Source organism: Berghia stephanieae, chromosome 8 (assembly GCF_034508935.2).
Source record: "Berghia stephanieae isolate SIO BIC M18660-M18661 chromosome 8, UCSD_Bste_1.3, whole genome shotgun sequence".
In the NCBI taxonomy this organism is placed as follows: Eukaryota; Metazoa; Mollusca; class Gastropoda; order Nudibranchia; family Aeolidiidae; genus Berghia; species Berghia stephanieae.
Window position 1 is genome coordinate 39,490,019 of NC_088367.1, and position 24,243 is coordinate 39,514,261.

The following is a 24,243-nucleotide window of genomic DNA, read 5'->3' on the forward strand; positions in this document are numbered from 1 at the left end:
TGTGTGTCGGTAGCAAAATAGAGAGTGTTAGTTGATTATTGACTATGCTCTCGTCTGTGGCAGTGAATACATCCATGTCTAGCGGAGCATGTAGGTGGAATGACAATATACCTAGCTGACTACAGTTGTTCTGTCTTTGACATGACAAATAAAAAGTTTCTTTTTTTTTTTTTTTTAAAGTAGTGTTCGAAACGGAATAAAAACTGACTTTTTCGAGACACAAAATATTCTTTTTATTTTGTTGGTTCTCTTTTTCTTTTTTTGATGTTACACATTTTATTTTTACGTCAGCACTTAACAGAATATATCAAGCAAAATTGCACTGTCGGAAATCCGACAATAGTCGGAAGATTTACAGGCCTGATGGTAAACAATATAAAAGCTTGGTCCATTACAATTATTGATTCATACCACATAAAAGTACATTAGTTGGTTTACCCAACAGTTGAAATGTTAAGGATTTATATTTCAAAGTATAAGAGAATTGATCCACTAAAAGGGAGGCAGGATTGGATTGGGAGGCAGGATTGGATTATTTTGATCAGTACTGATCCGCAACCCATTCCAGCTCGTGTCAGGGTCCACGTAGGGGCATTCTTCCCCGCCCGCCTCCTGGGCAACGGTTGGAGTATTCCGAAAGGAACTTTCTAACCGGCTGATGACACGAGTTTCTATGTGTCTGAGGTGACGGATGAAGGGAGGAATCAACCGCCGTGGCCAGATTGCCCTAGTTCACGCAATAAGCTGTGCTAGCCCCATGACGCTGGTGGGGTGAAGGGAAACTGTCACTCTACAAAGATACCCTCCTGGACTCCCAGCCTAGACACCATTAATGGGTGGACAGAGCTCATAGCCTTGGAAAGCAGTCTGTCTAGGAGAAGGAAAACTCCAACTTCAAACCACCACTGCCTTGTGGATCTGGGAAGATGAAAGGCTATGGAATCACATCCAGAGAATAAAGAACCGCTGAAGTCGGAGTCGCAGAGCCGAAAGGCGCAAATAGTCTGGAGAGGGAAACCAACCCAAAAATTAATGTGACACGCATCCTCCTCACAATGATGGACAACAAAACTGTCGGACGATATGGCGCGAAGTCTGGGGATTCCCGCCGGACGGACCTAGCGTCGAGCCCTGATAAACAGGGTTCACCCAAGCGATCTGGTGGTACCTTGCCCTCCTACTGTGGAACCAGGGTAGGAGATGCAAGGTTACGGACTACTGGAACTATCAAATTGCTACAATGGAATGCAGAAGGGATACAACATAAAAAGACTGCCCTCTCCAAGTTTCTTCAGGATGAGAAGATAGATATTGCCTGCATACAGGAGACACACTTCACAGAAAACATTAGGTGTTCAATAAGGGGATATCAACATTTTAGGAAAGACAGAAAAGAACGGAACAAAGGTGGAGTAATCATCTTCGTCAGAAATGACATAGCGACAAATGAAATAACGACAGATGAATCTGTTGAAATATTGGCTGTAAAAATTACCAAAAACAAATTGCAATACACAATATATAACTGTTACAGCCCACCATCAGAGAATCTGCCAATTGAAAACATAAGAAGTGAAGAAGAACAGTTCATTGTTGTGGGAGACTTCAATAGCCACTCCCCAAGCTGGGGATACAATGACTTAGACAGAAAAGGTGAAACCCTTGAAAATTGGCTTACAGACAGTAAGCTTCAAATTGTCAGAAATGAAGATGACCCAGATACATACTTCTCAAGAGCATGGAAGACAACATCAACCCCAGACCTAACTCTCATATCTGAAGATCTCACCGGAAAAGTCAGTAAACAGATAAAGGAACAACTGGCAGGAAGTGATCATCGTCCCATTCTGGTTGAAATAACTGAAGAATATGCAAAAGACAGAAAGGCACCACCTCCGAGATGGAATTATAAAAAAGCAGACTGGACTCTGTTTTCAAAGTTGACTGATAGTTATACAAAAGAGATAAACTGTAAAACAAGGAATGTAGAAAAAACAGCCAAAGCTTTCACAAAATCAATCATGAAAGCTGCAAAAGAATCAATCCCCAGAGGATCAAGAAAGGACTACTGTCCAGGATGGACTGAAAAATTAGGAAGTCTCAACAGCCAAGTCACTGAACACAGAAAAAAAGCAGAGAGAGAGCCAAATGATGAGAATATGGAAATTTACAAAGAGGCTGAAAAAACTCTCAGGAAAGAAACAATAAAAGCAAAACAGGAAGCATGGCATGAAAAAACCAGACAACTTGACTACGACAGAGACGGAAGAAAATTATGGAACCTAACCAAAGCTCTAAGTGGACAAGAAAACAGATATGCTGCACCATCAGTAGAAGATGATCAGGGGAGGATTCTCAACAAAAAACAAGCAGCAAACTGTTTTATGAAGCAGTACTCAAGTGTTGGGAGTATACAGATTAGAAAAGAACGAAAACGAGAAGTCCACAAAGAATTGAGAAAACACAAGGATACACCCAAAGAATCCACAGATGATGTCATGTTCAGTTCGATTAAAAAAGAAGAAGTAGAAATTGCCTTGAAATCTCTAAAAACGAACAAATCACCAGGTCCAGATGATGTTACTAATGACATGTTGAAACACCTAGGAACCCTCACAAAGAGGAAAATGAAACAACTGTTCAATGCAAGTTGGAAACAGGGTAAACTTCCACTCAAATGGAAACAGGCAACCATGATACCAATTAAGAAGGATGGCAAGCCAAAAAATAAAACCGAAAGCTACCAGCCAATAAGTTTGACAAGCTGCTTGGGTAAACTGATGGAGAGAATTGTTAATCGCCGTCTCCAATGGTATTTAGAAAGCAATAAGTTGATATCAGATGAACAGGCTGGTTTCAGACAATTACGCTGCACAGAGGACCAGATAACATACATCTCGCAGCTGATCGAAAATGGTTACCAAGAAAAAAAACACACAGTCACAGTTTGGGTGGATATGGAAAAGGCATTTGACAAAGTCTGGACAAAAGGACTACTTCTCAAACTTAAGAAAGCCAACGTTTCACACAACATGTTTGCATGGATTAAAGATTACCTCACAAATCGAAAAGCAAGAGTCCAATCTCAAAACTCTAAAAGCAAGCTAACGAACATGACAAATGGAGTACCACAAGGCGGGGTTCTCTCACCAACCCTCTTTGTCATTTTTATCAATGACATCTGCGAAACCAAATGCAGAGGAGTAAAAGCAGCCATGTATGCAGATGACCTTGCACTGATATGCACTGAAAGAAATATTGGTACTGCAAAGGCCAGGATACAGATGACTCTTGATGCTTTGAGCAAATGGACAAAAGACTGGGTATGAGAGTAAATGCTGATAAAACCACATACACAACATTCAGCTTATCAACCAAAAAGCAATCTATGCGATTAACTTTAGATGGAAAGATTCTGAGAGAAGACCTTATGCCTAAGTATCTAGGAGTGAAATTTGACCCTCGACTCACTTGGAAACATCAAATAGATGAAAGTCAACAGAAAGGGTACAAGAGAATGCAGCTTCTCCGAAAACTTGCTGGAACGCAATGGGGAGCAAACTCAAACGTCCTGAAGAAGACATATCTTGGATATGTAAGACCTGCAATAGACTATGCCATATCGGCATGGGGAACGTGCTCACAGGCTCAATTTCAAAAGGTTGAAAAAATCCAAAACCAATGCCTACGCGTGATCACTGGAGCAATGAAAACAACACCAATTCACAAGATGGAAACCCACACAGGAATAAAACCTCTCAAAGAACAACGAAATTTAAAAATAGTGACACAATTCTCAAAGATAAAATTCATGGAATCCCAACCACTGCATCCAAGTACAATGGAAAAGAAAGAGAATCGACTCAAAAGGGAAAACTTCATCGCCTTGGGACAAAAACTAGAGAGCGAATATAAAGTGACACCAAAGGAAGATATTGCCCAAATCAATGTCCCAAATCTCAAACCACCACCGTGGAAAAAGAAACAAAAATCCATAACCATCAACAAGAAAAACATTCGAAGCAATAATGACAATGCTCAAACCCTAAAGATGATCGATAAAAAATACCCAATGACCAACTGGATAAGAGTTTATACAGATGGCTCAGTTTCCGGCCCCCTCATGAATGGAGGTGCTGGTGCACTCATACACTGGACAGATAAAACAGAAACAAAAATATCTGTATCAGTGGGTTCAATGTGCACAAGTACTAAAACTGAAGAAAAAGCCATCCTCAATGCAACAAAAGAACTATCCAGAGATCACAGAATATACGGGAAAAATGTGGTTTACTTGACAGACTCTGATGATGCTCTCCGGTCTATTGAAAATTACCAGGACTCTGAAGCCGCACACACTGTGGAGGCCCTTGAGGGCTTATCTGATAAAACAGGAAAAATTGTGCTGCAGTGGATTCCAAGTCATGTAGGTATATATGGAAATGAAATTGCCGATCAACTGGCCAAAGAAGGAGCCCAGAAGGAACAACCGAAGTCGTCAATCACTTACCATCAGCAAAAGAAAATAATAAAGCTAAAAATAGACAAAGAAAGGAATGACACACACCTAGAACACAACAAGCAGGATCCAATCCATGCCATTCAGCGAAGTAGCCAAGTCACTCTATTCCGCCTCCGAACAGGACACAATAGACTAAGAGGACATATGTTTACAAAGCTAGGTATTGGAACAACCCCTTATTGCCCATGTGGAACCGACCATGAAACCACTTTACATGTGCTTATGGATTGCCCATTATACAACGTGCAACGTTCGAACCACTGGGTCACCCCTACAACACTCAACACAAAGCTCTATGGTGAGGCTGAGGACCTAAAGCGGACCACAGACTTCATAGCAGATATCGGACTGCAGCCATAGATGTCCATCAGAGGAACGAAGAAGAAGAAGAAGAAGAAGATCCACTAAAACACTTTGGAAGGAAATTTTTCCTACATCAGTCCAAAGATAACATTCTCACAAAGTGACATAATCAAAAACTAGTGACCAATTCATCTGAATCATAATATCAAATCATTTTTTATATATATATGTGGAGTAAAATATACAATTTAGATAAATTAAATGTAAATAAATTAAGCATGAACAAATTATAAAGGGTAATTTCCATGATTTCATCATAAGCTCAAAACACTTCACAATTTTTCATATTTATCTCTTTGATCAGTATTAAATGATATGTTTTGAATTATATTATTCTTTTGAATATATTGTAAAAAGTTAGAATAGTGTAAATAAATACCAAAGCTAAACCCACATCAAACACTTCAAACTCTCGATTCAAAACATTCACACTTTTCACATTTCCTCAATAAATGGACAAATTTGTAATACCCACTACAGTAAGAGTGATTGAAATGTTTTCCCTTCCATTATTGATTTAAATAATTATTGACAACAACTAAATCATTGTTATAACGCAGCCTTATGACCATTGACTCCATTGGTAGCATGGTCACCGATTCCATTAGGCATATGACTATTAATTCCATTGATCACATGACCATTGACTCCATTGGTCACATGAACACTGATTCCATTGGTCACATGGTTGCTACCTAAACCATTAGAATCTAACCCATCATTTCCAGCAATTTCAGGGATGCACTTTGTATGATGCAATGACGGTTTGACAGAAGACCCAACATTTACTTTATCATCATGCATTAATTCTTGTGGAACGACTTCCTGTTTATACTCAAGGCCCATATTATGTATAGGTGGCAGCCCTATGCAAGCACGGAATATATTGTCTATACACGCACGCTGTTTGAAGAATGCATTTACCACCGGCGTGCCTCTTGGAGCCAAGGGAGCCTTGCACAAAAAGCTCAAAATAGACAATGCTGAATTAAATCTATGGAAATCCTTCTCTTCCTCTTTACGAAGTTCTATCCTTTCACATAGCTCTGCTATAATTGCAAGGTCAAGAATGAGAGGAGCGGCGAGGAGTGAGTCTTCACATGTGTTGTGTATGACAAGGGTATTGTGACCACCCATCATGATGTGGGAGGTGTACTCATCCATGGCTCTCTTGCTGTCACCAACCTGTGGCACATACTTAATCACCACACAGTGGTCTGGTTTTTCACCAGGTTGGTACAAAATGTTGTTGGAGTTGACCATGTCATCAACGACGTTTGTCTTGGAAATCTAAAAATTAAAGAAAAGTATAACAATAATATACGAAAATCTCTTAAAATATAAAATTCATAAACCCTTACATATGGTACAGATGGTTTAAACTGTTTGTTTTTGTTTTTTTGTTTTTAAGGGTTTTACAGCGCTTGCAACACATTTAGGTTATATCAGCGCCAGTAAAAAGGAAGAAAATGGGATAGTAAAAAGTTCTAGAATTATAATTAAAGCACCCAAGAGAAAGTAAGACAAAGGGGAACTGGGAACAAATAGGGATCAGATGTAGATTCCAACAGCATACCACCAATGTACTTAGTTTGAGATCACCTATAAGTCTCATCCGGACAAGCACAAAATCCAACAAAGAGGAATACGCTTACATTATAAATTCAAAATAACAAATATAATAGTACATAACAGAGAGATGATTTACAAGGAAAAAAAATATCATCTCCCAAAACAATAACTATGCATTTGACTGTTTCCCTCCCAGCTAGGACTCGGGCCAGGGCCAGGACAAAACCAAGTAATCTCATTCCAAGACAAAGACAGAAAACATGTTGGAAAACAGATATAAGGGGATAGAAGACACAGTATGTACCCCCCTGCCCACTATGGGAGGTTAGGAACCTCAGTTTAAACTGTACACCTCTTTAATGCAGCAAAAACAGTGATGGAAACTTAAGTAGTCTTTTCAGAGCCATTAATAAAGGCAGAATTAATTCCAATTTTGTTAAATGGGGAGTTCTGTACTTGCTACCCTTGAAAAGGAAACTAGTCTATTGAAAGTACTTTGCACCAGCTCTATCAGACGCAGTTACTGACAATGATTTGAAATTAGTTACTTTGCTCGTGAGTAGAGACTGCACCATGAACTTAACTATCAGGACCTTCCTAATTGAAACAGAAATAAGTATGGTTGAAATATTGTGTTATTGTCTTGTGGAATAAAATAACGGGAAACAAACTGATGGTGGAATAACATTGCCACAGCTTTGTTTGCATAAGTGTTTTTAATCAGTCTTGCTTTGTCTCAGTACCCTAAGGCTTTTTTCTAAAGTTTTCAAAAGATATTGCATCATTTTTCGCCTAATTGAGAAAAAAAAAGACTGTCAAATAATACAAACAAAGTACTGAGTTTCTGGACATTATGGACCGTAAAAGTATTGGATAAAATTAACACAGAAAATCCTCAAAATAATGAAATACTGCAGACTTTTGTACTCTGGAATCCAGGCTTTATGGTATTACAGGTGTTTGCTCTTGGTTGAAGATGGCTTGAACTTGAAAAGTTCCTTATAAATATAAAGCAATTTGTTCATCTTTGAATCTCGAATGTTAATTTTTGTAAAAGTTGAGATGAGGCAAGATCAGTCATCATCGCCATCAGTAATTTAATGATAACTGTGAGAAAAAATGTTAGAGAAAGCACAGAATGTATGTCCAATGTACAAAGTGTTGAAAGACATCGATATGTGAGGCACTTCAGGGAAATGGTACACATGAAATTGAGTTATTGGTAGACAATTTGAAGAAAAACAGCTAAAAAGTTTACTAAACATCATTTCAACGCTTAATGTGCCCTTAAATTTTGAAAAATTTAAGTAAAAGTGTGCAGAAATGAACAAACTATCGTATAATTGGGAAATCCCAATTTTCATCCCAAAACACCTTTTTAAAGCCATGCTTCAAAAGTACTTCCACTGGCATGTGGACTATTTTCTTTAGAGCGCCTCATATATACTGATGAGCACAAATTCTCCCATGGCCACCTCTATTCACAATAGTACTGCGAATAGTAGATAGCATTCGTATTCGTTGTTCACAGTAGTACGGTTACTGCAAATAGTAGATATCTTTCATTTCAGTTGCAGTAGTAGCCTATGAGCCTGGAGCTTTATTGTATAGAGGATTGTGCGGAAAATATAAATAAACTACATTATTATTATAATTTACTTTTTTTGTTTGTTTTTTTATAAAATTAATTTTAAAAAAATTATTACTATTATTATTATTATTATTATGCGTTTTGTTGACGATGACTGGTGTCTGTTGTTGTGTAGTGATGGTGGTGTTGATGTGGTGGTGGTGATGATGTAGTAGTGGTAGATGGTGATGATGACTATAAAGATAATGATGATGCAATGGTGGGGGTGGTTGCTGTAGTTTTAATGATGTGGTAGCTGTGGTAGTGGTAGTAATGATGATGATGTGGTTCTAGTAGTGGCAGTGATAGCAATGATGACGAGGAGGATGATGATGATGATGTAAAGGTGGTGGTGGTTGCTATAGTTTTGATAACGATGTGGAGGTTGCTGTAGTAGTAGTAATAATGAAGTGGTGTTGACCTAAGGATGGTAACTTCTATTAAATGCAGGAGCACTGAGATGTGAGTCATGAGCAACGGCGAGTGCGTGTATGTGTGTGTGTATGTGAGAGAGAGAGAGGGAGGGAGTGAGAGAGGGGGAGAGAAGAGAGAGAGAGAGAGAGAGAGAGAGAGAGAGAGAGAGAGAGAGAGAGAGAGAGAGAGAGAATCCTGGAACTTCTAAAATATACTTAACTGTAAATAATACAATGAATGGGGACGGAACTATTCTCATTAAAGCAATCTGACAGAGAAGCCGATAGATTTCAAGATGTGAACGAATGATCAAGAATCAAGTCGGGGAGGTGGGGACAGGGACATTTTCATGGATTGGATTGGGGTAACAAAAACAAAACAAAACACGATCTTGTCAAGTTTCAGACTTGAAGGAGAAGTTGAAAAGATCAAAATCTCAATTCTTAGTCACACAAAATGTTTCAATCATCCCTCCTTTTCTTCAACACGCCATTTTGAAAAGAAAATAGTATTACGTTCAGTGAGGGGACAAAGACTAATATTCAAAGACTACTACTGAGATCATTATTCGCAGTACTACTGAGAATAGGCACTTCATTCTCCCAAAACTCAGCTGTATAAACAGCACAATTTTTAGTTGGGGATTTGAAAAATCTGGAAAATGCCAAGAGAAAAAAAAAAAATATCAGAATATGCATGATGTAATAGCTGCATCCTTGTGAAAATTAGATTCTATTTCACTTGTTGAATTAATGAAAACAATAATAATTGATAAAGAATTTTGGCAAAATGTGGAAAAAAACAAAACAAAAAAACAAATAGTCACTGTAACACCAAAAAATTGTGCATACAAAGGGGAAAAAATGACTTGCCTCTTTGGACCTGAATGTTTTAGGGGCATTGAGATTCTTGCCATCATTATTACCAAGATGGTTGTAGCTGACAATAGACACTGGTTTTATCCCTGCACTGACAAGGAAATCAACTAAGACAGACTTTATCTTGGTCTGACCACTCTTGAAATCATCACCTCCGATGTACACATTGTTTTGTTGGGCCAGCTCTATTACGCCTGGGGATTGATTGGTGAATGAATTAATGAGTGGATCAGATCAGTAGGTGTGTGAATGTGTTTGATGAATTAGTAAGTGAAAGGATGGATGGGCTGATAGGGAGATAGACGGATGAATGGGTAGGTCAATGGATGAATTATGATTGATGGATGGATGGATGAGTGAATGGATGAATGAATAGATGGATGGATGGCGGTTGATGGATAGATGAAGGAGGACAACTCAGTGAATGGATTCCAACTGCAGTGGGCGTGGGAATGGGTTAATGATTTAATGGACAAGTAGATAGATTGTGGGAGGGGGAGGGGGTGGGGGGAAGGAGGGGATATTAAATTTTAAGAAACAAAATCAGATGAGATGATATATGGATTAGTGGATATGAAGATAATGGATCTATGAATGAGCAGCGGCTGAGTGAATGGTAGATGGATGAGATAGAGATGAAATGGTGAATAAATGAAAAACATTTTAGTGAACAGATGGGTAAATGAAAGATAAAATGCCGTAATGTATAAGAAAAATTCACATCTGCAGTTTTTAAGCTCGTCGCTGGATACTAAGCCTACAAAATTTAAACCAACAAGTTCTTAACTAATCATGCAATAACCCAATGCGGCCCAAATCACCCGCTCAAAAAACATCTCAAACAGTTCTAATCGCCCGATATCGCTCGTCAGGTACCCAGCATCTTTGAACCCGTAAACTAAATTGTGTGTAGAACCACTTCTTTTTATTTAGAAAACGAAAGTAGAGAAAAGAGTGAAAGTGAAACTATAAATTTCCCGATCGTTTTTATCTCAATTCGTTTGTCTGCTGTGATTTTTTTTAAGTTTGTCGACCAAATCGGTTGTGGTAATGTCCTTTTTTTGTTGTTGCTGGAATGGCATTTGAATTCCTCAATTCTCGGGCGTGATCACTGTTTTTTTATTGGATAGTGACGATGATAGTGCTCATTCAGACACTGAATCAGACATTGAGGTTGAGTTAGATGCGAATTTTGATGACATTGACAATGGATTTCATGTGTTTTAATATTATTACATATTTTTCAAATTTAAAATTTTTTTGTTCAAATCAAAATATAAATCAAATAGCCCAAAACAATACATCAAATTAAAGGCCATTCATTCTTCTTTCCAAAACAGCATTAATTTTGTTTCTGGCATGCCTCACATTCTTGCAATGAATTTTTAATGAAGTGCACTATGAAATTTGGAAGAGTTATCTCCCCTCGCATAGTCTGCAAGAGACATTTTTTCAGATTATGCCTGGCCACCAATGGGTTAATAATGTGCTCATCCCACTAAAATTTTTCATATTTATCATTCACTTAATCATGATAAACAATCCTGGTAAACAGAAAACAATGTGTAAGTCTATCGTACAAAATGATCAAATAATTTGTACTTGTTATCTACACTGAATTCAACTCAAATTTCAAACCTGCTGTTCATACCAATTTTTAAGGCCTTTATTCATTTACCTGTTCCCGATTTTCATACCGATTTCCCAAAGTAATTATCTTTCTCCACTCCTCTTCTCAGGAAAGTCATTATCATTAGCACATCGTGTCAACATAATTGTAGCAGAATTGGGTGAATAACCCAACCATTAGAAGCAGGGTGCCAGCCGGGAACAAATGTAATATTTGGTTGATTGGAGCCATCTTAAGTTGATTTTTAATCATTTCTATATTAGATGTCACTTGTATATATGACACCCTTTTTTCACCAATACATTTCATGCTGTTTTGAGGATTTGCATAAAATTATGCTTGTAAAAGTGGAATATATTTTAAATCTTCTTATTCATACTTCACTATTTATTACAGAGATACATTTTTTTGTTAAGTAAAAACAATATTGAATCAACATCTTTTATAATGAGACATTCAATCAGAAAATGAAATGCTTATGAAGATAAACTTTATTAACTGTTTATTTCCCTTTAAGAATCATTGAAATATGTATTCCATTTTATTTTCTGCAATGATCATGATTTCTTCCCCCCCCCCCCCCCCCCCCTTTTTTTTTTAACCCAGCTTGCAGTAAAACTTTGGGTCAGTAAAACTGCAGTCTCTCATATTTTAGCCACATCTCCTTTATTATCATCCCAAACTCCCTCTCAACTGATGTACCAGACTGGGAGCTATGCGACATTGGGGGCTGAATCAAGTTTTGACTGGGGACCCTGCATTAGATATTTTTACGTCTCATACTGATTGTTTGTGAAGTTGCAGGTCTGAAATTTATGTTTTTAATGCTTAAGAAAGGGATCACTATTGTGTTAAACAAACAGGACAAATAATTTAAGCCATGAATTTTTATATGTAATTCAAAGGAAGTTAGAATACAAAAAAAATATATTTAAAAAATAGAGATTTTTTTCTATTACTTTCTGAAACTAATTTTAGCCTTGTGATTTACCGGCTAGGCTTGATTTTACTTTATCTTGATTTAATATCTTATCATTTTCATTAAGTGGACAATAAAATCTTTGAATCCCATTACTATTTACTGCTCTGGGGTGTAACACTTGAATTACTGTTTTAAATAGGTCACCTACATCTATCTCTCTCTCTCTCTCTTTCTTTCTTTTAACATATTAGGTCTCAGGTTATGTTATGATTTACAGAAATTCAGTTTTTCCGTTAAGGGATACAATTCAAAGCAAAATGATGTTTTATAATTGATATCTTTGAGTGACTATTCCTATTGATGGTGACAAGTTTTGATGAATACTTTTGTCATTAGCATCAACTGATCTGCAAAATGTTTCAATTTCTTGCAGTGTGAGTAACATTTTTGCCTTTATTTTATGCATCAATGGACCATTACTGAAAAGGCCATATCTATAGAAATAAGTCAAACATTTCTGGTCCTCAACAAACTGCTTTTATCACCAGCTGATTTCACACAACAGATGGGACGAGTCACCAAACCTACACTTGACCTGATTTACTTTTTTACCTATAGAGTCAGGTAACAACACCAAATTATGATAATTTGTTGTCTTCTTTTGTTTTTGCTTTTCAGTCTATGTATTTTTTATCTTCACTTCTTGATACGTGTTTATGGAGAAGCATTAAGTGGGGGGGGGGGTGTTGAAAGAAAGAAAGAAAGAAAAAAAAGAAAGAAAAAAAAAGAAAAAAAGAAAGAGAGAGAGAGAGAGAGAGAGAGAGAGATGTAGGTGACCTATAAACAGTAATTCAAGTGATACACCAAACACTTTTGACCAAGTTCATCTCACAAGTGTTATTTATTTTGTTGATAAGACCCTTGTCAAATCAAGATTATATTTGACCAGATTATAATTGTTCAGCATGATAGCATGATGATAATGATAGGGGGCTCAGTTGATAGAGCACTTGCTTCACACACAAAGGGACGGATATAGATTCAGGGTACAGTTGAGATTTTATTCTGGCTCCACTGTCAAACCAGCAGTGATTGGGTAGTTGGGTCTGCAAGATCTGGCAGAAAGTACAGACTGGCATTCTATCCATAGGGAAGCAAGCAATTGATATTGACAATCTATGTAAACTGGCATTAGCTCTGGTGGACTACTTTAAATGATAATATTCTTAAAAAGAACCTACAAAAATACCAAAGACATTGTAATGTTAGATCCAAAACAACATCTTACTTGACTCAAAATGATCAATGGACCGTGTTGATACCTACCAGGTACAAATGTGTTTTGTGGTGACCCATTGATGTATGTGACACCCTCTAAGATGGAGGCAACAGCAAAGAGGGTTGAAGGAGATATCTCCGAGTTACCAGCCTTGATACTGGCCAGAAGTGAATGTGCTGTGTCATTGAGGCCTGGCCTCAAATCTGCAAATCTCTCTGTGTTGGCACTCCAGATTACAATTACCTAAAGTTTTGGAATAACAATAATATATATAATAATAATAATAATAATATAATAATAATAATAATAATAATAATAATAATAATAATAATAATAATAATAATAATAATAATAATAATGAAAGTAAAAATAATGATGATGATAATAATGATAAATTAATGCTGATGGTTTTCCTTTGATCCGCAGAAATCCGCGATTTTGGGGTCAGATGAGAAATTTCCTCCTTTAAAAAAAATACATTTCCCCCCAGTCAAATGTATAGATAGTTCGAAGATGACATCACTCAGGTCTTAGTTATTGTTTTTTGCCATCCGCGTTTTATGAGTAATGCTCACTGAACTGTAATAACCTGACTATACTATAAACATTCATGGATACACACAGTTTTGTGTGTTGGTCCGTTATACTTCCGGATGGTAATGTTATGAGCTTAGCCAAGCGCATACTATCTATTGGCAGTGAGAGAGCTGATGTTGGTGGAACAAATAGGTGCAGTTTCCAACTCTCCACAAGTTAACTACTGAGCTGTTAAAAAAAAAAATTGAGCTTTTATATAGCGCAATAACCACTAAATGTGCTCAAAGCGCTTTACAAAGTGTCCCTGACCAACAGCAACACGTAACAAGTAGAATGAGACACGACGCCTCTTAGGCGATATTACAATATTTTTTGGACAGAAACAAAGCTGTTAACGGCCAGGTACTCATTTTATACCCGAGTACGGTGAGAGAAAGTGAGTAAAGAGCCTTTTCCAAGGACTCAACTATGTGCCAAACGAGGCTCGAACCCAGGACCTTTCGAACCGAAAGCGAGTGTCATACCACAAGACCACATAGCCGCACAACTATAGCATCAATGATAATTTATCATCTCACTTGTACTAAAAGTGGAGGTTAATGCAGTAAAAATGAGGCTTAACCAGTTAACTTCCGGACTCTGGAAAACCATGTATTAAAAAAATTGGCCAGAAAACTCGTCATTAAAATATCCATCTATTGGCAAAACCTCTCAAACTTTGACTTCGCCAAGTCTTCCTTCACTCCCAGGTTTGAGAGTTTGTGCCAAAATGACGATCATTTAAATTGATCGATATTTGAAGGACAGCTTTTGAGGCCAATTTTTAAAATATGAGTTTTTCTAGAGCCCAGCAATTAACCGGTTAAAGAAATATTTTAATATTTTCCTCGTTTTTCACTTTTTGTCACCATCAGCACTGATAATAATATCATTGGGACTTTGGAAGCCTATGCAAGAAAAAGCTGATTTGACAATCCACATATAATAATTTAGAGAACGATATTGATTTAATCTCTTTGAAAAAAAGCTTTAGAGTTATTGTAAATTGCATTCAAAACAAAAGGAATTCTCCATATATTCAAGTAAACTGCCTGTGTGATATTTAGAGCATACCACAAGTGTTGTGACAGGTATTGCAGTATAGCTGTGATGTAGCGGAACAGTCCTAAACTCACAACCTAAATTAGGTCCAAGATGAAAGTTTTAAATTTGGCGGTTCCCCTTTATGGCAGTAGAGTTGCCTTTGAACAATTATTGTACTAGCATCTAACTGGCTGTAAAACTCTTCCTATGTGCTAAATGCAAGCTGCTCCTTTATCAACAGATTCCCCCCCCCCTAAATTGTACAATTTCAGAGCATGATGCTTACCGTAGATAAGCACTATGTAAATGCAATCTATTTTTTCCAAAATTTCCTTACTAAGTAACTCAAACTGACCTTATCAACTTTGGATTTTGACTGAAAGTCACGGATATCATTCCTGATTTGTTGAACCATGTCTTCAAGTGAGCCTGACAAAATGTTATCTGCTCTTTCCTGCTGGTTGGCAGCAATGAAGTCCGGGATGTAAATGGATGGTCTGGGTTTCAGGTTGGAAAGTTCTGGATGAATTTGTCGCTGAAGGTCATAATCCAACACTTTAGCTCTTTTCATGGCATCGCCAATATTCATTGATGATATATCCCATCCTGTGAATTATATTTACAAAGTTACTTTTTTAAAAATTGTTTTGATTTCTTTTTCATAATCTTAGTCCACACTAAGTTAATAAAAAAGTTTTTTCTTTAAAAAGAAAAGATATAAAAAATGGCCATTTCTAATTAATGCAAATTAAAAAAAATGCACCTATGCATAAGGAATTTTTTTTTTGAAATAAAAGTAAAAATGTTATTCTAAAATATCAAATCATTAAATCTTCCTTTATATAAATTTTTTGTTTGTTTTACAAATGATGGTCTTAGTGTTTTTTCTTCATTGTTGAATCACTTGGATATACATATGTACCTACCTCAAAAATGTTTAATTAATTAAATTAGAGCAAGCAAACGGTAGAGATTGTGACTGGAGTAAATCTTTTTCAAATGGAAATATGATCATGAGAAAATAGTAAAAGAATGATGAATAATACATTTTTAAAGTCATTTGGAACAGTAATTGAGCCCAATTTTTTAAAAAAGCAGGTACTACAATAACATTCTACTTAAGTGGTCTATCATATCATTTGAGTAGAAATACTAAGTTAAAGAGGAATTTAATAAGAACATTTAAAAAGCCTACCATCAAACACAATATCATTGGCATCAACCATGGGTAGGATGCTTTTCATGGGCACGTAGACCTCCCCATCTTGTCCTCGTCCCAATGACACAGTGCTGGCCTGGGTCAGAGAGCCAAAATAGTTTGCTAATTGGTTTCCTTCCTTTGTATTCCAGCATAGACCTTTCTTATTAGCCAAGACTGCAGCCGTGACAGTAGTTCCATTGTTGCCACCCCATCCAACTATCATCACACCAAGCTTGGGCACCTGGCGACCTGTTCTAAAAATATACTTGGTAACTTCTGGGGTGGCAATGAAAGAGAGGCCATCCTTTCTCACACGAGTTGTGTGGTATTCATACTGACTCTCAATGAAGTTTGTCGTGTACTTCACATTAGGGCTTTCAACATGAACATTGGCCATTTTAATCTCACTCATGACTTAGTTGTCAGAAATCTGCAGGAAAAAAATGTCACAAGTCAGAATAAAATAAAGACAAAGCTTATATGTGCTGTTTCCATTTAAAAAGAAAACAAACCGAATTTTATTGATAATGAGAACAAGAGAAAATCAGTTATTGCATTCCTCTTACAGTAACAGTAAGTTACAATCTGTTGACCTGATCTCAATTATGGTAGGTGGTAGAACGGTTTCATAATCAAATTTGAAAAAAATATTGGTGTACACTGACTGTCTGCTAGATGACACAGGAATGGACAACACCCGGGAGCTGCATAGACTTATGGAGGACAGGACAGAATGGCGAAGACTTGTGGCTCAAGTTGGGCACCCCAAGGGGCAGCCTAAGTAAGTAAGTTGGTCTATTATAGAATGTGCGTTGTCAATTGAGAAACAAATTGATAGTATGGTACACATGATAAATTTTGGATTAAATGTAAAAAAGTCCTTTCCTTAAATTGTAAAAATTGTTGTGTTTGTTTTATCTTGTTTAGATTATAAAGAGCAAAGTATGCAGGAACAAGTAATAATAATAATAGAGGAAGGAAAAGGGAAGAGAGGGAAGGAGGATAAAAAGAAGAGAGAGAGAGAGAGAGAGAGAGAGAGCGAGAGAGAGAGAGAGAGAGAGAGAGAGAAGAGAGGAGAGAGAGAGGAGAGAGAGGGAGAGAGAGAGAGAGAGAGAGAGAGAGAGAGAGAGAGAGAGAGAGAGAGAGAGAGAGAGAGAGAGAGAGAGAGAGAGAGAGAGAGAGAGAGAGAGAGAGAGAGAGAGAGAGAGAGAGAGAGAGAGAGAGGGAGACGGAGAGAGAAAAAAAAGAGAAAACCACTGAGTCTCATGTCTAGTGATGAAATAAATAATTGATATAAAATGTAACTGTGCAGCTATGCGTCTTGTGGTATGACACTCGCTTTCTGATCGGAAGGTCCTGGGTTCAAGCCTCACTCGGAGTATAGTTGAGTCCTTGGAAAAGGCTCTTTACTCATTGTCTCACGTACTCAGGTGTAAATTGAGTACCTGGCCATTAACAGCGGTGTCTCTGTCCAATAAAATTGTAATATCGCCTAACAGGCGTCCGTCATATCACGTCCCACATGTTAAGTGTTGCTGTTGGCCAGGGACCCTTTGTAAAAGTGCTTTGAGCACTATAAAAAAGCAAAAGTTGAACTGAACTATGACTTGTACCAGGTGGCCAACTGTCTAACACGGACAATTTTGCGGGGTTCCATGAGTGGCCGCCTTATAAAGTTCGACTGCATTATTTACTATATATTACCCTGACCTCCAGTTGAATTTTGATCAGTTAAAACATGGATTTTACACATCTTCACACATGCTTGGACTTACATAATTGGTTGTTTATAAACAATAATAACGTGAATATCAACCTCTCTCTGTCCATTTTTTGTTCTTTTTATACCGCAAAAAGGGTAACAATTATAACACGATTTTCTCGATCATATAATATAATTTAAAACACACAATGGTTTTCTGTGTTGATTCTATTGATCAAGCAGTAGAACAGTGTGCATTTTACTTAGACAGATGACATCAATATTAAAAACTGTGTAGTTTGCTAGGTTTGCCAATCACTGCTATTGTTTACATTATGATCACTGTTGAGAGGCATGGCTATCGGGGTGTCTATTGATAGCTGGGTGTCAGATCTGTTGGAAAAGAAAATTGAGCTAGTTTGTGATACTAGCGTCCTTCCCAACGTGTACATAAACATGCAGGTCTGACATCCGAACCCACTTATTGGCCTACTTAATCATTGCTGTAATGGACAATATTTTGCGTCATTTTTTGAGATTTCCATTACAATAATTAACCCATAATAGGTACTTTGGTAAACGTCCATTTGGCACTCCAGCAGTGAGCTGATAAATGGCCTAGTAAATAAATAAATAAAATTCCCTTTATTCATCCCATAGGGGAAAATTTTCTCGAGGGTTTATTCCAAGGGGAGACTGGAATAACCCAGGCGTCAGCCGCAGTGCAGCGCTGCAAATTGAACAAGGGAGAGGTGACTTGTTAACAGCGCAGTGGCGGGTGATCGAACTCGGTACCTTTCGGTTAAGAAGCAAAGACTGTACCACTGAGTCACGATGTGACCTGATTATTTGGACTATTGAGTGATGGGTCTCAGAAAAAGTTTCATAGATTTCTTGTTTATGGATGGATTTTAATTATTTATGTCTTATTTTTCCCCAGGAGGAATTACCCTATCATTTAGTGTTGTTTATATTTAAATCAATGACAATTTAGTATATCTTTTGGTCTTGGATAAAATAGGGTATAATTTAGTTGTGGATAATTTAAAAATTAGAAATTGGTAAATCAAAATTCCAGTGAAAACACGAGATTTAACATCTTAACTTTTTAATAAAATTAAATTCAGGGCAAAGTTGTATACCACATCCCTGAAATTCGTTCTAGCAAAATCCTTATTCAAACTCAAATCTTAGCAGCCATTTTAGGCTAGTTTTGAAATCCAAATGATGGTTACTATCCACCATGAAACAGTTTCAGGTCACAATGTCCGTCAGTAAATAAGAAAAGGCAAACAAAAGAACATTTTTCAGCCTTTAATAAACTAACATTACTTTTCTTCTGCAATCAGATTTTCACAATTTTGGTATCATTAGAATTGTGTTGAAAAGCACTTTATTATAGTGATATACATTCGAGCACGGAAATCTCGAGATTTGTTTTTTCGATTTTCCGTGTTGAGTATTTCACAGAGGATATGAGGGAGGTAAATGTGGGTGGTCTTGATAAAAGTCATATTATAATGATAACTCTCCGTTATTGTGAACTCTGTCAAGAGTTGATAGTGAGACAATTCAATTTCCTTTTCTCGGCCATCTTTTACAAAATTATTGAAGAGAGTTTTCACTGGTGTTGCGTTTAGTGCATCTTGTCTTGTTCAATTACAGAAATAGAACAATTACAGAAATAGAATGACAATTCCTACTATGTGTGCTTGATAAAAAGACTAAGCCAGCATATCGCTTTGTCGAGTACACACTCAGCACAACTTAGGTACCTAAAATCACTATCACTCCTCACTTAACACCCTCATGCTCTTCCTTCTAACCCATAGCAGGCTTAAGAGAGGGAGGGCATTGCTCTCACCCCACCTTCCCACCCCTAATTGTTTGTATCATTTTAATACGTAACAGTTACTGCCTAAGGCAATAACTGCCTTGTTAGTCTCCCATCCCAACAATACTGGTCATTTTGCTATGGTACTGGTGATAACGATGGAGTGATGTAGTGGTGTGTCAAACATGCTTCGCAATTCCCCCTCAGTTCAGCATGCACACACAGACACACACATATACACATAATATATGCCACATGCACACACGCGTAACACATTAACTGACACTTAGCACTACAGGGAGAGTAATGGCATCTTTCATATTTCCGTTCAACACAAACAATTCGCAAAAAAAAAAATAATAAAAAAAATAAAATTCCAATGGACCTCAAGGGAATGTCCAGTTTGTTCGAGATTTCCGTGTTGGTCCCGGAAAGTGTTCAAGATTTTCGTGTTGCCAATACTGACGGAATAGAGGGATTAAAACAGGGAATTGTACCGAGTTTGAGATTTCCGTGATTTTGAGATTTGCGCGTTCGAGTGTAGGTTTCATTGAGCTCAAACCAATTTGAATTTTTGTTTTATACCAAAGTACCTACCCATAAGAAAGGAATTGGATTATCAGTCAAATAAGTGCACATCGGGAAAGACCTTCTGAAAGCTCCTTGAACTGGAATTTCTTTCAATTTGTATTTTCACCGTGGATCTGTTGTCATGCATTTATTTATTCAATTTGTCAATATATGGTAGCTTTTTAAAAACTCTAGAATAGATTAGTGAAAGTTTAAACTTTCCTATTATGACCATTGTTTTGGTTTTCCGTCACCATTTTGTTTTTTGACGTTTAGAGAAAGCAGTCCTAGGTTTTTTTTTTCTATTTGGGTTTGCTCGAGTTCGGAGGATTTTTTTTCTAGGGTTAGTCATAAGTCTTAATAAAGGAGCTAGGGTGTTTGTTTTTTCCTATTAGGATCATTTAGTGGTACTAGGTTTTATTTTTTCTTTGAGTTAGTTGAGGGAATATTTGAGTTGTTTCCCTTAGCACGAGGAGCTTTCGGAAGGACTCCCCACGTCGGTCCTTCCCAAAGGCAGGGTCGGGTAACAAGCAATTGTGTCATTGTCAGTTTCGCGCTCTAGAAATGAGGGGAGGCTTTCCAAAAGCTCCTACATCCCCAGTATTCTTGTTTTTTTTTATAATGTTCTAGTAGGGGGGGGGGGGAACTTAAATTTTTAAATAAAAGTCTCCCCCCTCCCAAGCCAAACCCCCTACTAGAATTATAAAAAAGAATACTGGGGATGTAGGAGCTTTCGGAAGGCCTCCTGAAATGAGGATTAACTCCACTCCATGAGTCTAATGGCTATTGCTAGATATTGTTTGATTTGATTTTTAAAAAATGCAACACTAACCTAACACTCACACTCACTAACACCATCGACTCACCAGCCTATACCTCGACGCGCTCACAATCACAATCTCACACTAGAGTTAGAGACTTGTATCAAGTCAAAATCACCCTACAAATTCAAGAATCAAAATTTTTTAAAACTCACTTGCGCGGAAAAAAAGAAGATAAGACAACTTACCAACAGGGATCAAAATGGAGACTGAGTCAGTAGGCAAAGCCTTCAATAATGACAAGTCACTATCTTCTGACTAGGGTACCGGACCGACAAGTGGCAAGTGGCGTGAGGGAGGATCGTGAGCAATCGTTGCAGGGGTCAACTATGATCAGGCAAATTCTGATGTGAGGCCATTAGGTAATCTACAGCAAAGTAACAATAATACAAGACCTAAAGATAACAAAGACAAGCCACAAGAGTGGTTGCACAGATCACTTCGAACACCGGTAAGAGAGTGGAAAATGAAAAGCCAAAGCGTGGGTCGAAGGTCGCCGGTCGGTAAACTTTTGGCGTCTGCTTACAAGAGATGTTTCCAAATGTGCAGTAAGTAGTAAATTTATTAGACATTTTATACACGCCACAATGGGCACAGAAAACAGGTAAGAATAAGAAATTTAGTTAAATGATGGACACTAAACTTACCGAATCATAAGTGTCTGTTGCTCGATAGCATTATGTAAATGAAAACCGATCAAACTCTACAAACTTCTTTTTACCCCTTTATTACAACAACCCTATGAGTCTAAAGAAGGGTTGCCAGATTATTTTTCAACAAAATGCCAGGGGAAGACTCAAAAAATGCCAAAACACTCAAAAAGATGCCAAAGTCTGTTGACTCCCACCCCCACTAAGAAAACTACTCACTTTTGATAGACAATTTACTATCATATCCTGGTGGCTTGCGTGTTTTCTTTTCTTTTTCTTTTATTTTTTTTTTTTTGTTTGTTTTTTTTTTTTTTGAATTATACTAAATTTCCTGTTGGGGTAATTATTTACCTACTGACTACTAAGTGGAGTGCTAAACCACTACACCACGGTTGGATTTTAAGAATGAAAAAGAAATATGAAGATGTTTGTTTTTACGCGTTTAGAAATAATTAAGAAAAGGTGTCATTTGAAGTATAATATACAAGAAAAGAAAATGCCAAATGAAAATGCCAAATGCCAAATGATTTTTCTAATGCCAAACGGTTTTCAAAAATGCCAGATTTTTGGAATCTGGCATTTAAAATGCCAAACTGGCAACCCTAGTCTAAAGATCGTCTTCATGCATGAAGTTATTCGTTATTCTTAGAAACTCCATTCCCTGACGTGTCAGCAAGACTTTAATAACAAAAACGAATGTGACATTATTTGTTATGACTGTATTCTTTCACTTTCGTTGTATCCTGTGATTTATGACTGAAATAGAAATTTCAAGAGAAAAACACCATCAGACAATATCAATAAATGAATAAATACATTTTTTAAATCGGTAAACAGGATATTCATCATTTGATTGATTTAAAATTGATTTTCAAAGCGCCTCTCTCTCTCTCTCTCTCTCTCTCTCTCTCTCTCTCTCTCTCTCACACACACACACACACACATACACACACACACACACACACACACACATTCATGCCTTAAGTACACAAAATACAGGACTGTTCGTGTACCAGAATGGCTAATTTCCACGACATCGCAACATTCGGTATCATTAATCGTTGAAACCTACTCTGGTCACACAATATCAGCCGAGTACCGCAAAAACAATGACGTTTCATTCCCCGTGCTGAGTATTATCATTATCCCAATTGTCCTCGATAATTAATCAATCGATTAATAAACCGATCATTATTCATTTATTTATTTACATATTTATTGACCCAATATTTTACTCGAGACTGTATTACATGGGCAATTTCGTCGAAATCCGAGTGGAACGTCGGTATAAGCCTAAAACCCTGGTTATAATCGAATTTCAAAGGAAATAATAGTAAATGGCATTTATAAAGCGCTTTATCCCGTTGTCACAGGCTCTAAGCGCTTTACAGTGATAAAAAAACAAAACATATTACAGTGAGACAAGTGTGAAGGAAACGTGATACGAATTCAATTTAACAACAACAAAATATGAAAATAATATTGCAACATTATGACGTAAAAAGATAAAACTTTAAGCGAGATTTGAACGTTGTCAACTAATCCCAGCATCTCACGTGTGATGGGAGAGAGTTCCAAAAATGGGGGGCCGAAAATTGAAAAGACTGTTCACCTATTTTACGCAATGGCTTAGGTTTGTCAAGGATTGATTGGTCATTGCTTGACCTCAAGTTTCTATTGGGGACATATATGTTTAGAAGGTCTTTAATATAGGAGGGACTGTTCGTGCTTAGGGATTTGATGACAACAGAACAAATCTTATAGGCAACTCTTTTTTCCACAGGAAGCCAATGTAACTCACGAGAAGAAGAGTTGCTGACGGGTATTTTTTTTTTGTTATTGCGTACAATGAGCATGGCTGCGTTATTTTGAGCAACCTGAAGTTTGCTAATTTTGTCTTTAGCTAAATTCGCCCAAAGGGAGTTACAATAGTCCAATTTAGATAAAACCAGGGAATTAATTAAAAGTTCTGCTATATGCTTCGGTATTAAATTACGAATTTTGCTTTTTAAAAAAATTTCTATGTACATAGATTGTATGGTGTTATTCACGTGGCTTGTCATGGAAAGATCTTTATCAATGATGACGCCAAGGTTTTTTTGCTTTATTTGAAAATTCTTTTGTGCTATTTCCGAGAGTAATAGGTGATTTATATGCCTATTTAAGGATACTCGGCCTTCCACACATTAAAATCTCAGTTTTACTATCATTTAATTTTAACTTATTGTGGTACATCCAAGATTTAATCTCATTAAAACAGCTCGTAATTCGTTGTATTGAGAACTGTAAATTACTAAGGGGTGCTGAATCATATATTGCGTATCATCTGCATAAAAATGATAACTCAGATTGAATCTGGATATCACACTAGAAAGGGGCTGCATATATGCAGTAAAAAGGACAGGGCCAAGAACAGAGCCTTGTGGCACTCCAAAATTTAGTAAAACTTGTTCTGACTGAACACCATTCACCACGACAGTCTGCCATCCTGTAAATATGATGTAAACCATTTAAGGGCAATTCCTTTATGCCGAACGTATTTTCTAGTCTTGTTAACAAAATGTCATGGTCAATGGTGTCAAAGGCAGCTGAAAGATCTAAAAGGCATAATACATTGATATTGTTCGCATCAGCA

At 37.0% G+C, this 24,243-nt stretch overlaps 1 protein-coding gene across 4 annotated transcripts; it reads right to left on the reverse strand.

Annotated features, from left to right (window-relative positions):
- Positions 1-230: 230 nt before the first annotated feature.
- Positions 231-21,711, reverse strand: LOC144978659 (inositol-3-phosphate synthase-like). Of its 4 annotated transcripts, none has more exons than XR_013646562.1 (7): positions 21,606-21,711; positions 16,026-16,461; positions 15,186-15,436; positions 13,258-13,453; positions 9,374-9,573; positions 4,928-6,175; positions 231-492 (listed from the first exon to the last, which is right to left on the reverse strand). XR_013646562.1 is itself a non-coding variant. In XM_078924983.1 (6 exons), exons 2-6 carry the CDS (start codon positions 16,441-16,443, stop codon positions 5,435-5,437), a joined length of 1,806 nt encoding a protein of 601 aa, XP_078781109.1. In that variant the 5' UTR covers positions 16,444-16,461; positions 21,606-21,697; the 3' UTR covers positions 231-5,434. The 4 variants fall into 4 exon arrangements, 2 of the variants coding, with proteins under 2 accessions (XP_078781109.1, XP_078781110.1); XR_013646563.1 differs by having other exon boundaries at positions 21,147-21,652; XM_078924983.1 differs by having other exon boundaries at positions 231-6,175; positions 21,606-21,697.
- Between the last annotated feature and the right edge of the window lie 2,532 nt (positions 21,712-24,243).